Source organism: Xyrauchen texanus, chromosome 42 (assembly GCF_025860055.1).
Source record: "Xyrauchen texanus isolate HMW12.3.18 chromosome 42, RBS_HiC_50CHRs, whole genome shotgun sequence".
Taxonomy (NCBI): domain Eukaryota; kingdom Metazoa; phylum Chordata; class Actinopteri; order Cypriniformes; family Catostomidae; genus Xyrauchen; species Xyrauchen texanus.
In genome coordinates, this window is record NC_068317.1 from 17,537,590 (window position 1) to 17,551,028 (window position 13,439).

The window sequence follows — 13,439 nt, forward strand, 5'->3', positions numbered from 1 at the left end:
CAGCACAAACGTCACATCACAGTCTATTCAATGGGACATTAATTCAGCTTTGCTTTGGCAAAAGGTAAAATCAAAGAGAAATATGTAAACTTTGCTTCATCCCAATGCTCAATGCTGTCGAAGCCTCGGTTCAGTTTCTGTCTAAGTTGAATCGATCTGATACATTTGCGCATCCTTTATACAAACTAATTTAAATTATTCTTATTAATGTCTGCTTTCTTGGTGCTAGCTGTGTGAATAAAATTGCTCATGAACGGCTAGTAAACAAGACAGCGTTCAAGTTCTCTGCACCAGCCTATAAAATGTGATGAGCGTGCACGCGAGGGGGCAGTCGCATACTGGCAAGGTATCCAAATTCGGCACGACACCGGGCAGTCGGAATTCGGCACGACACCGGGCAGTCGGAATTCGGCACGACAACGGGCTCATCGCTGGCCATGCTGACCTGTCTTGTTGGAAATCACGCACAGAACGAGCAGTATGGCTGGTGGCATTGTTGGTTTGGAAGATGGATTTTTGTTGCACTCTCTCATTAATAACATTTTGTTATTTTTTTACCAAAACATTTACGTTTATTTCAAGACAAACGTCTGTTGGTTGAAGATAAACATTGCCACCAGAGGGCGAAACCGTGTTTGTGAGATGACTTCAGATAATTTAGTTGATCAGTACTATTTAAGATGAACATGAATTCAAACAAGTGTGGCCGAACTTGATATTTCAATGTAATAATAATAACAACAAAATATATTAACAAAAGTAATCTGTTTGTATATATTAAAAATAGTAGTAGTGCACTCTTGTAAAAGTTTCAATACATATGTCGTACGAAAAGGCACCGCTGGGATTCGAACCCAGGATCTCCTGTTTACTAGACAGGCGCTTTAACCATCTAAGCCACGGCGCCACGTGCGTAACTTGCGTAGTACATGTATTTTGCCTTCAATGAAAATCAAAAGAACTATAAGATTATCTAAATATGTGTGTGTGTTAGTAATCAAATGTATCTACGGTCATGGACATTATAAATCTAATGTCTGTAATAGCCAGTACCGCCGCTCCCTACACATATTAAACGGTCTGCGTAGGTTAACAACTCCTGCCTCCAATGTGAAGAAAGATCTTATCGTTGATGTGGAAAAAAAAATCAGCATTAGTTCTCATCGTTTATCGCCAGTGTCATACATTTTCATCAAAATGCATTATTGATATTCACAATGAAGTAAAGTTAATATAATGCTAAAATTAAAGCATTTAAATGCCCTTAGAATTGTTTTCTGGGGAAAACTGTAATAATTATCCAGTTCCTCTTCCATTGTAAGCCTCACTGTAGTAACCTCGATTTGTTATTATTATTATTATTTAGAAAAGGAGGAACTCCAAAAACTCATTTTTGTGGTACTCAACAAACATAATGCCACAAATGCTTTCGATTGAGCTTAACTAGTATTGAACCCTGAACATTCATTTAATTATATTCTCTCAAATAATTTTTAAGTGTATAACTGAGTGGTTGCTTTTTTATTATAAGAAAGAAGAAAATCATTTCACTCACTAACTTTAAGTTATACATTTATATAAGTTATAAATCTCAACACAAATGAACAAATCATTTTCTAGAACTTCAAAAGCCCCTCAGTGACCAACAATGCACACAATACTAAGAAGGCACCTTCCCAAAACATTCTTTCTGAATATAGCACAAAAGTGTTGCTTTCTGTCAGATATAGTCACATTAGCTCAATAACACACTCAGGGTCATGTCCTGCTAGTGGATACTCTTACAGGGATACCCTTTATGAACATGCAACACGTGTTAAACTAATATGTGGCTTGTTAGTTTTGAGTCAGTTTGACCCAGAACAACATTTACAGTTTAATGCACTAAAGCAAAAAGTCTCAACCAGCATTCAAATGATTTTATCTCAACAATAGGAAAAAAAAAAACATTACAGCTACTGTATATCAATAGAAAGCTTTTGGCTTTAGTACTTATGTCAACTGTGTTCCTAAGTAAAAGAGACTTAAAATAATGGAGCGGGTCACATACGTTTCTTGAACTCAATTGGAAAAATTAGAGAGCTGGACAATAGGAACATTTATTTCTGGAAATTTGTTACAAAGTCTCCAAATATCAGTGAACCATCTGATTAGGGTAAACAACACATTAGCAATCTGATTATATTCCTCTCTAGAACAATTTTGGGGTGGAGTGTAGTACAACAGGGCTATGGATTATTATAGTGGAATAATTCCCTGTTATTCTGCTAAAGGATAACAAGATTAGAGGTTCAAATCTACTTCCGACACATCTGTGCATCAGATTATTACAGTTTTGCCCTTACAGTCCACAGTTTGGCATCTATTTATACAGTAACATGAATTTTGGATGAGAAAAACAAGACAAGAGACAAAAGGTCATACAAAGTAAGTGTCTGAGGAAGTACAAACCAATCAGGAACTCTGTAGCAACACACATCATCATCAAAGCTCAGGCTTAAACAATTGATTTGAATACAGAGTGGAATAAGCCTCCAAACTGCTGTTATGCTGTAGAAATTAAGCAAAATGCATATGCACTTTAGCCCTTTTGCTCATGCAACAATATGAGTGAGAGACAAACATACTGTACAAAAAAGTAGCTCATTAAATTACACTGTTTGGATCAAGGCAAGGCTCTGCCATTTTAATAAATAATAATAAAATAAAAGTGTAATAAGCATAAGCACAACCAGTAAAGTATGGAGAACATGTCCCCTAAACTCTGCCCTCCCCATGGCAGTCAGCAGTGGAGGACCGGGTGTTAATGCAGAGCTGTAATATAAGCCCTAATACGAGTGCAATGCTTGTCAACATCTTCATCAGAATTACAATCATTACAATCATAGTCAGTATTATCATCAAAATCCACTAGAACATCACTAGAATCAGCACAAATGCATTCTTAGATTAGCAAATGTTAAAGAAAAAGACAGAGAACTAGGGATTTTTAATAGGGATTTTACAATATTTTTCTGGAGTTGTACAACTACTTCCTTCTTTTTTTGCTCCTATATGTAGCAGAAAACTTAAATTTATGTAGTGGAATATGTACGCATCAAACGTAACTTTCTGTAAAACACCAGTGAACAGAATGAAGGGATACAATAGAAGGGATACAGTAGAACATCTCAGAAGTCAATGAAGTGATACATGAGAAATATTATGTGCTCTACAGGATAATAATTACAGTGCAATGAGTCAGATTTATGACCAAAAAAGATTTGTGTTTATATGTTTTTAATGAGAGAGCCAGTTCTGAAAATTGACCAACAGTATCGACCAAACAACAAACCTTCCTTTCTTTTGTGAAAGCCTAAAAAGGAGTTTTGTTCTTAAATAAGCACTGACCTACAGTTTAAAAGCTTCATTAGTATTACTTTTCACACCTGTAAATGTTTTTTCCCAAACAGTCTAGAAGTTACAAAAACAGCCTCAGCTGCAACGTCTCACATGTTCCAGAACATATTCTGGGAAGTGCAAACTACACACTTGTAGCCCATCCAGTTTGCAAGGCATTCTAGGATACTCGTCCTCTTTCCACTTACTCTCCTCAGGGTCAAAGGTGAGGATAGAGTCGCTGTAGTGACCATTGTAGCAAAGTCCTCCAAGCACCATGATCTGTTTGTCTAACACTGCCACTCCATGCCCACTGCGTCCAATAGGCATTGAGGCAAGAATAGTCCATTCATCTGTCTCTGGGTCGAACACCTCTGTTGAAGGGCAGCCCTGGGACTCAAATGAGGCACGCAGAATCACACAAACCCCACCAAACACATACAGCTTCCCATTGTGGGAGATCATTTTATGGAAGCAACGAGCATAGTTCATCTTTGACTTGTTTTCCCAGCAGTTGGCGAGGATGGGTGTACGGCGTGTGCGGTGCTCAGATGTTCCTTCCCGCCCTGGATCGAAGACACATACTTGTTTTGAGGTGGAAGATGAGGTGATACCACCAGTAATATACAGCTTCCCATTAAGCACTGTGCCTTCATGCCCATATTTATTTACAGGGTATGGGTCTACAAACTCCCACTTGTCCTCAATGATATCATAACGCTCCGTAGAATAGAAGGTCTCATCACGAGTGCGGCCTGCAACAGCATAAATATACTTCCCAATGACGCCAACGGCAAATTCCGATCTTGGCACGGACATGTCAGCCATACGAAGCCAAGAGTTCTGTCTGGGATCATAACGGTAAACCTTCGAAGAAGCATGGAACTCTCCATCCGGGCCCAACTCTTCACCACCCAACAGGAAAGCAAAGTTATTGACGATGGCCAGACAATCTGGTCGAAGTGGGACTTGCGGGCCTTCCAGTTCCCACCACACCTTAGGCCGATGCAACAATAGGATCTTACTATTGACCATGCTGTGGCCAATCATTCCTCGGAATACAGCAGTCTGCGGTCTTACTGATCTGATACGGTTGGAGTTGGTTTCAGCCAGTGGTTGTTCATTCACCTGATGGAAATAGCTGAGTGCCTGATCCACTTCCAACCTCAGTTGGCGGGAATAACGATAGAACTCGGATGTCTTCACCTACATGGGGAACAAAGAAACAAAAACACTGACAGTACATTCTGCAGACAAGTTACTGAACAAAAATTGCTTTCTATGCCCATTGAACAAAGATGCCAGAGTTTGTTCCTGGCTGGCAACAGATTCCCTAACCCTGCCCCCATCCCATAGCCTGTGTGGCTGAGTAGCCTGCCAGTAACATCGTCAGGATCCTTCAGAAGTCTTCAGTAGAAAAGAAGCCAGTTTTCTTTGCACACATTTTTCAACTTGTATCTGGACTTTAAAGGATTCAGATCTCTTTTTTGTTCACATTAGCTGTAAGATATCAGTCCACTTTTTATTCACACAGTTATCTTTTGGAACGTAGACAATTTAAATGTAGTAATTTGTAAACAAATAATAATGATAATAATAATAAATTATTATTATTGACTTTATAATAGTAATATATTCAGTCATGTACCTTTAAAACCCTCAGGCTTTTATTTTGATGGTTGGAACTCTCCAGGAAGTCCTGTAAGTGTCTGTATGTGGGCTAGTTCACAGTAGTTTAATTCAATTCTTATTCAAAATCTGGTGAAATGTGTCTCCGGTGCCGTTCTAAATGCATGTTAAGTGAACCGAACTAATGAGCATATACATTTGAGATTTTGTTTGTGTGTAGCGCTCACATATTGCACATCGCTCTGAGGGCCAAAATAGAAAATAGCCACGAGCGCATCGCCAGCATGCGCATGCTTTGTATGTGTGTCATCAGATAATCGCCTTACAAATATATTAAAATATCACGATATACGATTACATAGTCAACCTCCCAGTCGAGGGTCGGTGAATATTTTTGCTTTATTGATTTTGCTTTAAAAATGTATTTCATTTAATGAAACATGAAAACTTAAAGGACATTTCAAAATGTACATTAAACGAAACAATAAAAGCACTTAAAATAAAGTGATAAAAAAATACAAACATTTACCATCTCCAACAGCCCCATTTGCCATCACGCAAGTAGGCCTATCCAATCAATGACAACAGGTGGAAAATTACTAATAGCCTACAAATTAAGAACTAAAGACAATTATAAATTTAAAGATAAAAATAATAATCATAATAAATAAGCCTAATAAATTCCTTTGTGTTCCCAAAATAATGTAGCCAAATCGGTGTTATAAAATTTGTGTTTCGTTTTGGTAATACAGTACTTTTGCTGCCTAAAGAAAATATAATAGAACTCGATTTTAGGTTCAAGTTGAACATGTCTTGTATTATTTTAGGATTTAATCATGATATAATACTTAATACAAAGATATATATTACTGAACCTACAGAGTTGTGTTCACAATGCATGCACATCACAAATTGCTCCCTTGAAATAAAAGCAAACTAAACTCACAGCACCTCCTGAGATGATCGGAGATCATTTGCAGAATTCACCTTAGGGTTGTGCCGATAGACGATGATATCAGGGATCGATGATAGTCAGAGATATCGCCAATAGCTGATGCCTTTGACGATATCAAGACGATATTTGGCTCGTTTTTCCATTAATGTATTATTATTAGGCTATTATTATTATTATCATCATCAAATTAATATTACAATTAATTTGCCCTGCAGAATCAGTTTTTAGGACTTCTGCTTTTCTCCTTATACATGCTTCCCCAGGGAGATGATATCAGGAATAATGGAATAAGTTTCCACTGTTATGCCGACGATACCCAAATTTATATTTCTTCTAAACACAACGAAAATTCACAATTCTCCAAATTAGTAGAGCGTATCAATGAAATCAAAGATTGGATGGCCAGAAATTTCCTTCAACTCAATTCTGCAAAACAGAAGTACTAATGATTGAACAAAAAAACTCTAAAAAAGCAGATAAAATCATGTCGAAGGTTCTCATTTGGTGTGAAAATGCCTTTATTTGTTGAGGCATTTCTTCACCGGGCAATACATTTTTTTTTTATTGAGTTAATTGATGCGAACATTCGTTCCAGGGTGAAGAATTCGAAAGTTCACGTTTGGTGTGCAAAGGACTTTACAGTTGAGCCCTGAAGAAGCTGTCAAATTAAAAGTACTTGCATTCTGTTCCATTTAGCTTTTTTAATGCAATAAAGGATTCAGTCTGAATGGCCCTTAACACTGCAAGTTTGAGTAAGCATTTGTTACCTTCTCAAATATGTTAGCTGGAGTCATGAGGCAAAAGCGCAAGTTCTGCACCACAGCATCCGTATGTCTCCAGCGTCGCCGGTCATGTCTCAGCCAGGCCTGCATTGCTTCATACAGCTCAATTTCTGGAAATCGACTCAGCTGGTCACTGTCCAAGTATGCCATCAACTTCTCCAAACTCAAATAAGACAGGAAGTCCGGTCGTGACATCAGTGGCACAAAGTTCTCCAGCAGAAAAGCGTCGAGCTGCTCCTGCACACCTTCCACGCCAACACTGAAGTCTTCAAGCAACCGCATGACCTCAGCACAGTTCTCCAAGCAGATCTTGGCCAGCAGGAAAGAGCAGCAGAACTCCACAGCCTCAGTGAGTTGTACATACATGGCAGCCTGCAGGATCTCTTGCACTGTGATCATGCTTAACTCCAAGGAACCGTAGTACATGAAGCGAAGGACGTGACCAAAACCCGCTGCCGTCAACCCCTTCATGTGAATTTTATCCTGGTCACGTTCCCGCATGTCAGCAGTGAACATGACCCGGAAATAGTCACTCTGCGTTGCTAGCAGCGCCTTATGTGCCTGGAAGTGGTGTTCTTCAATGAGCAGAGTGACATCAAGCAACAGCCGCTCCTCATACAAGGCTCGGAAGCCAGAGGACACGCTGCCGTCATGCACTTGGGAAAGGTACATCTCCACATCCCCCGCCATTAGGCACCTGCAAGGAGACAGATGTTCGAATAAATTATTTGTCAAGAAGCGTGAATACATTCCGATTCAGCTGGAGCTGGTCCTCACAGTAAACTCAGGAAGACAGCTTCACAACTGTGATGGAGAGATACAGGTGTTTACAGATGTCTCTCAAATGAACAATCAACAATAATTTACTAATTTGTCTCAAGGGCTGATCCCTATCATTAAACAAGATGAGAAATATACCCTTGAAAGAAAAACAACATGACTGAACAGCATCTCCTACAATTCAGTGTCAATTAAGTTGGCTATTGGTAGTTTAGTGAATATTAGATGATGAAAAACATGCCAGTCTAAAATGCAGCCTTTGGAAGGGCTTCAAGAACTTTCACACATCACCACTTCTGCTGTTGAAAGCCAAACTCAGTCTCGATGATACCCCACACACTCCCCATCTACTGCACACATACTCACACATCACACTCACCTCTGATTGGCCACGGGCATGTCACAGGGCGGTGTCCGAGCCAATCAGAGGACAGTATCTCTTGTGTCCGTAGGAAATTAAATTCTGATGATATTCACCTAAATGACAAATTGAACAAGCCCTGATCATTAAAATAACATAAATATTACTGGTAGACTGAAATGGTAAAGATCAATGCAAAGCACCAACCAATAATGTCCCGCAAAACATGCAGTAAGGCTATTATTGATGTTTTAAAATATCTTTGAGTAAGCAGATGAGGGAAAACCTCATCATATATGTGCCAAAACAGAAGATATTCTTATAGTTTAACATTTTATATATAAAACTGAGCAGATGAAATACACTTAAAAGCCTCTTTTCCACCATCGGGCAAATGATTTAGAGCAGTGAGGAACAGTTCTAGTGGCATTTCCACATGAGCACAATAACAAACCATTCTCAGCCCGTATTTTTTGGCACGGTTAGCTGACCATGCTCAAATGTACTGGTGGAATGGTTTTAGTTCATGGTGTCTCACGATTGTCAACTTGCCAATGCCAAGGTAAATAATTTAATTCTAGCAAAGTTCAATATGAGGATGTTAATAAAAATACAAAATAAATGGTGCATGCTTGGTGTATTGTCATTATTTTATTTTATTGTCTTTTCTAATAGAGAAGAGGCCTAGGATGCATTTTGAAGGGTGGCTTGTGGCTAATGACCCCGTATAATAATGACCAGCAGGTTTAGACAGCTATCAGTGCATCTGATTTTGATTGTTTTTAACTAGTTTAGTACATTGTTTTCCGACACGTCATGGAGGTAGATTATGCTAGCTAGCTCATTAAACCTCATGTAGTTCAGGTGCATACTTAAAACTGGAATATGTGATGATCCTCAATCATTCGCTTGGAGGCTAGGTAGCTCAGCGAGTATTGACAATGACTACCACCCCTGGAGTCACAAGTTCAAATCCAGGGTGTGCTGAGTGACTCCAGCCAGGTCTCCTAAGCAAACAAATTGGCCTGGTTGCTAGGGAGAGTAGATTCACATGGGGTAACCTCCTCATGGTCGCAATTAATTGGTTCTCGCTCTCAATGGGGCGCATGGTAAATTGTGCGTGGATCGTGAAAAACAGCATGAGCCTCCACATGCTGCAAGTCTCCGTGGTGTCATGTACAGCGAGCCACGTGATGAGATGCACGGATTATGTCAGAAACGGAGGCAACTGAAACTTGTCAACAGCCACACGGATTGAGGTGAGTAACCGTGCCACCACAAGGACCTACTAAGTAGTGGGAATTGGGCATTCCAAATTGGGGAGAAAACGGGCTAAAAAGAAATTTAATTAAAAAAAATAAACAAAAATACCTCTCATGTCCTCGCCAACTGACATATTTGTTATGTACATTCAAGCATCGCAATGGCAAAAGAAACCATAACCGTGCCAATAGGCTCAGATCAGTGCAAAACAGTGAGGTTTTGCATCGAGAACCATTTGGCCAAATGGTGGGAAAAAAAAAATCAGCTAAAAGGCAGGGCTTGAAAACAAAAAGCAGAGGGTTATGACAGTTATATTACCTTTTCAAGGCCTCCTGGCCAACCTTCGGCTTCACTGCACTGAAAGGACAGTCACATTTCCTCTGCTTGTACTTGCCCTGCTCTAAAGAGATGACATCCACATGCTGGTAAACAAGATCATGCATGAAAGTGTTTTGTTAAGGGTGATTCTCAAAAAACCTGTCAAGAAAATATCCTGGTTCCATTTGACTCCAAAATCAAAAGTAAAAAAATAAGAAATGATATTCTGCATAATGAAAATAAAGTCTATTTTTTGCGTCATTAAAGGAATAGTTCACCCAAAATTGAAAATTCTCTCATCATTTACTCGCCCTCATGTCATCCCAGATGTGTATGACTTTCTTTCTTCTGCAGAACACAAATTAGATTTTTAGAAGAATATTTCAGCTCTGTAACGTGAATGGCAGACACAATTTTGAAGCTCCAAAAAGCACATAAAGGGAGCATATAAGTAATCCATACAACTACAGTAGTTAACCCCACGTCTTCATGAAGCAATCCAATTAGTTTTGGGTGAGAACAGACCTTTTTTACTTTAAATCTTGACATCAGCATTATCCTTGGTGATCATGATTTCAAGCTCAATTACACTTCCTAGCATCATCTAACACTTTACATGTGTCAAGCACTAGGAAGTGTAATCAAGCTAGAAATAATGATTGTGCTAGGAGACTCTAGTGGCAACATGTACAGTGAAAAAGGTGTTATATTTTGGTTATATCACACCCAAAACCAACTGGATCACTTCAGAAGACATGGCTAAAACCACTGCAGTCATATGGATTATTTTTATGCTGCCTTTATGTCCTTTTTGGATGGTAAGATTTCTGGCACCCATGCACTTGCATTGTATGGACCTACAGAGGTGAGCTCTTTTTACTGAAAAAATCTTCATTTGTGTTCAGTAGAAAAATGAAAGTTATAGACATCTGGGATGGCCCCCACACACACACACTTCTCATTACCCATGACTTCTCATTAAAAAGATTGGTAATTTTTATATTCTAATTACCACAAAGAGAAAAATATATATAGCCTAGTCTAATTACAACAAAGAGAAAATAATAATAATAATAATATATATATACATATATAAATCTTTTTTTTATTTATTTTTTTATTATTATTATTATATAGTATACTTCATATTAGTACTCCCTTCAAGTCAAGTCATTTTTAAAGTAGTATTTGTATAGTGTTTTTCACAACACACATCGTTTCAAAGCAGCTTTACAGAAAATCATTCATTAACTAAATAAACTATGGTAATATTAACTAAAATGTCAGGATGCATTCCAGTAATGAGAATTGAGGGGTAATACATTCTTAAGTGTCCTTAAAAATTAAGTAAACGCAAAAAAAAATCTTAATGGTCCCAAACATAGTCTTCATTTATTTTCTTTATCCAAAATATAGGCTAATTTCTTTTCTGATTGATTTGTGGTTAAATATGAGCAACACAGCTATCATGAGAATCACACTTAAATGAGCATTTGAGTGGTTCATAGTAAACTTCTTTGTAATGACTGATAAAACATTGTCCTTATAGTCCATAAAGAATTATTAATATCACTTTAACTTAATGGCAATAGGGTCAGATTATGTGATGAATGGTGTAATGCAAAACAAATGTTCTAAATTGTTTAAGATTCATTTTAAAACACAACAAAAGTTTTGATACAGCAGAAGCGAGTTTTGGGTTTCAATCGTTCATTAAACTTGGTTAAAACAAACACGGTTTTCTTTTAAATTCAGGTGACTTCTGATTTAATTACTCATTAAATACGATGCCAAAAAAAAAAAAAAAAAAAAAACATATTCTGGGCTCCTATGACACTGAAATATATATATATATATATATATATATATATATATATATATATATATATATATATATATATATATAATTTTTTTTTTTTTTACAAAAACTTTGCAGGTGCAATTGATTGCTATATCCAGTGCACTGGACAGGTCACATTGGCTGTGTCTCATAACTTAAGAGAGCTGCCTAGCTAGACAGCATATTATAGGTAACATAAACCCCCTTGGTTGTTCGAATCACGCATATAATCCCAAAATAATGCTGTCTAGGTAGAGAGCTAGGATTTGAGACAGACAATAATTAACGTTGAGACGTCCAAACGAATCAAATAGTAAATGCAGTGGTGTTTTCGGATACAATAAGTTACAGCAGGGAAGATATTATGCCGGGTAACGTCGTGTATTAAAAAAAACGATTAAAGCAGGTTTTACCTCGGCGATGCGACTCCACGCAACCCCTCTTTGACCAGGGAGCCAGAGGTCCTTCGGACATGGAGTGCTGGTGTTATTCAAAGACCAGAGAAATTAAGTATGAAATAGCATTGTCGATGGAGATATACTACCCATACGTGTCTTTGGGTGACACTAAACAAGTGTTATTTGAACTGAATCGTTAAATGTTGTTTGTCTCTAGCCTTCACAGCAATCGTAGACGCCATGTTATTGTCTGCACTGACGTCATTTCCCGAACATTTTTCGGTCGAACGGAAATGTTGCCGTTTTCTTAATGTAATTCTTATCCTATATGTATTTTAATGGGTTCGTTTACTGGTAAAGACCTGAACGGTGATATAAACTTAAATATATTAGTAAATAAATATATTATTAAGTCCTGCTTCCCATACACAACCTTTCCTTTTTAGGTTTGTGGCTGGTGGGAATGTTTAAGCATGGGAGCCTCCTATTTTTTACTAGTGCTTAAACAGGGGTTTACAGAAATGTTTCCTAATTAACATATTCACATTATGCATTCTGATGTTGTTAGGGTTGTTTGTTTTGTATTGCTATTCAGTGCAATACTGCACCTATTTAGGCTATTATCGTTTACAGAGGACTCATAGGCCGAGTTTGGAATGGCATACTGATATACTACTCTTACTATTTCTGCCATGGACAGTACCCATTAGTTTGCCATTCCAAACTCAGCCTATATATATTTTTTTTATTTGTGTTGTATTGGTTAATATGGCAGTAGTCTTGGATTTACACTGACACCTAGGAGCGTGGATGAAGCATCTATAGGCTACCGATGCCATTGTAGAAATTAACTATCCACAGTCTGTCAGCCATGATTAATTCAATCAATGAGTGAAAGTGTCCAATAATTGACAGTTACTGAGATTACTGGTGCGTTCTTGTCATGTTGGAATTACAGTAATTACGAGATTCCGACTTGTAAAAAGCATCCACGTCTTTGAAGAATTTCATAATTACAAGTAACAAGCTCTTACTTGACAGTCGTTGAGCGTGAGAGTCACGCAACTGGCAGTTTGTCCTGTGTTTAGTAATCTTTTTCCAATCAGTTTTACCAGTTTTACACTGTTGGCAGCACATACCAAACAATCTTGTCCTGGGTTTTGACTATTCAGATGCTTTGCTGGACATTTTAGTCAGAGGCGCAGCTGAGCTTTTCAAGAGACGCAGGCGAGTGAGTCGAGCTGGTGCACTGGTCAGGCTCCATTAGCATGGCTTTCGAACAGCCCTGCCAAGTATTCATCTAGCGAATCTCTGCTCTCTTCCTAACCAAACGGACGAACAACATCTCCTCATCTGTACAAACAAGGACTTTTCAACCTCTGCTGTCTTGTGCTTCACAGAAACCTGGCTGAGTGAAACCAACCTGGACAGCGTGTTACATCTGCTGGGCTTTCGGCTGTTCAGAGCAGATCACATTGCAGAGATAAAGGGGAAAACGAGAGGCGGTGGAACATGCTTTTACATCAATGAAAGTTGGTGTACAGATGTAACAATGTTAAAGAAGATGTGCTGTCCTAATTTGGAAGCACTCTTTATTAACTGCAAGCCTTTCTACTTGCTGCAGGAGTTTTCCTTGTTTATTCTGGTGAGTGATTATATTCCTCCACACACCTGCATATAATGCTCAAATCACAGACACAGAACAACAATTTCCAGACTAAATTATTATTATTCT

At 38.2% G+C, this 13,439-nt stretch overlaps 1 protein-coding gene and 1 non-coding gene across 3 annotated transcripts; both read right to left on the minus strand.

Annotated features, from left to right (window-relative positions):
* Positions 1-833: 833 nt before the first annotated feature.
* trnat-agu (transfer RNA threonine (anticodon AGU)) lies at positions 834-907 on the minus strand. The gene has a single exon. It is a non-coding gene; the product is annotated as a tRNA-Thr (tRNA).
* Positions 908-1,636: 729 nt separating this feature from the next.
* On the minus strand, positions 1,637-11,953 carry LOC127634995 (kelch-like protein 15). Of its 2 annotated transcripts, XM_052114799.1 has the most exons (5): positions 11,720-11,774; positions 9,467-9,548; positions 7,904-8,001; positions 6,730-7,441; positions 1,637-4,584 (listed from the first exon to the last, which is right to left on the minus strand). In XM_052114799.1, exons 3-5 carry the CDS (start codon positions 7,921-7,923, stop codon positions 3,475-3,477), a joined length of 1,842 nt encoding a protein of 613 aa, XP_051970759.1. In that variant the 5' UTR covers positions 7,924-8,001; positions 9,467-9,548; positions 11,720-11,774; the 3' UTR covers positions 1,637-3,474. The 2 variants fall into 2 exon arrangements, with proteins under 2 accessions (XP_051970759.1, XP_051970758.1); XM_052114798.1 differs by lacking the exon at positions 7,904-8,001 and having other exon boundaries at positions 11,720-11,953.
* Between the last annotated feature and the right edge of the window lie 1,486 nt (positions 11,954-13,439).

Bases quoted from the DNA above. Each gene is read 5' to 3' on its own strand.
- LOC127634995 (XM_052114798.1), bottom strand. From the start codon at position 11,780: ATGTCCGAAGGACCTCTGGCTCCCTGGTCAAAGAGGGGTTGCGTGGAG. The intron at 9,549-11,719 runs GTAAAACCTGCT...TCATCTCTTTAG, and splicing joins CGTGGAGTCGCATCGCCGAG to AGCAGGGCAAGTACAAGCAG. The intron at 7,442-9,466 runs GTAATATAACTG...GTCTCCTTGCAG, and splicing joins GGCCAGGAGGCCTTGAAAAG to GTGCCTAATGGCGGGGGATG.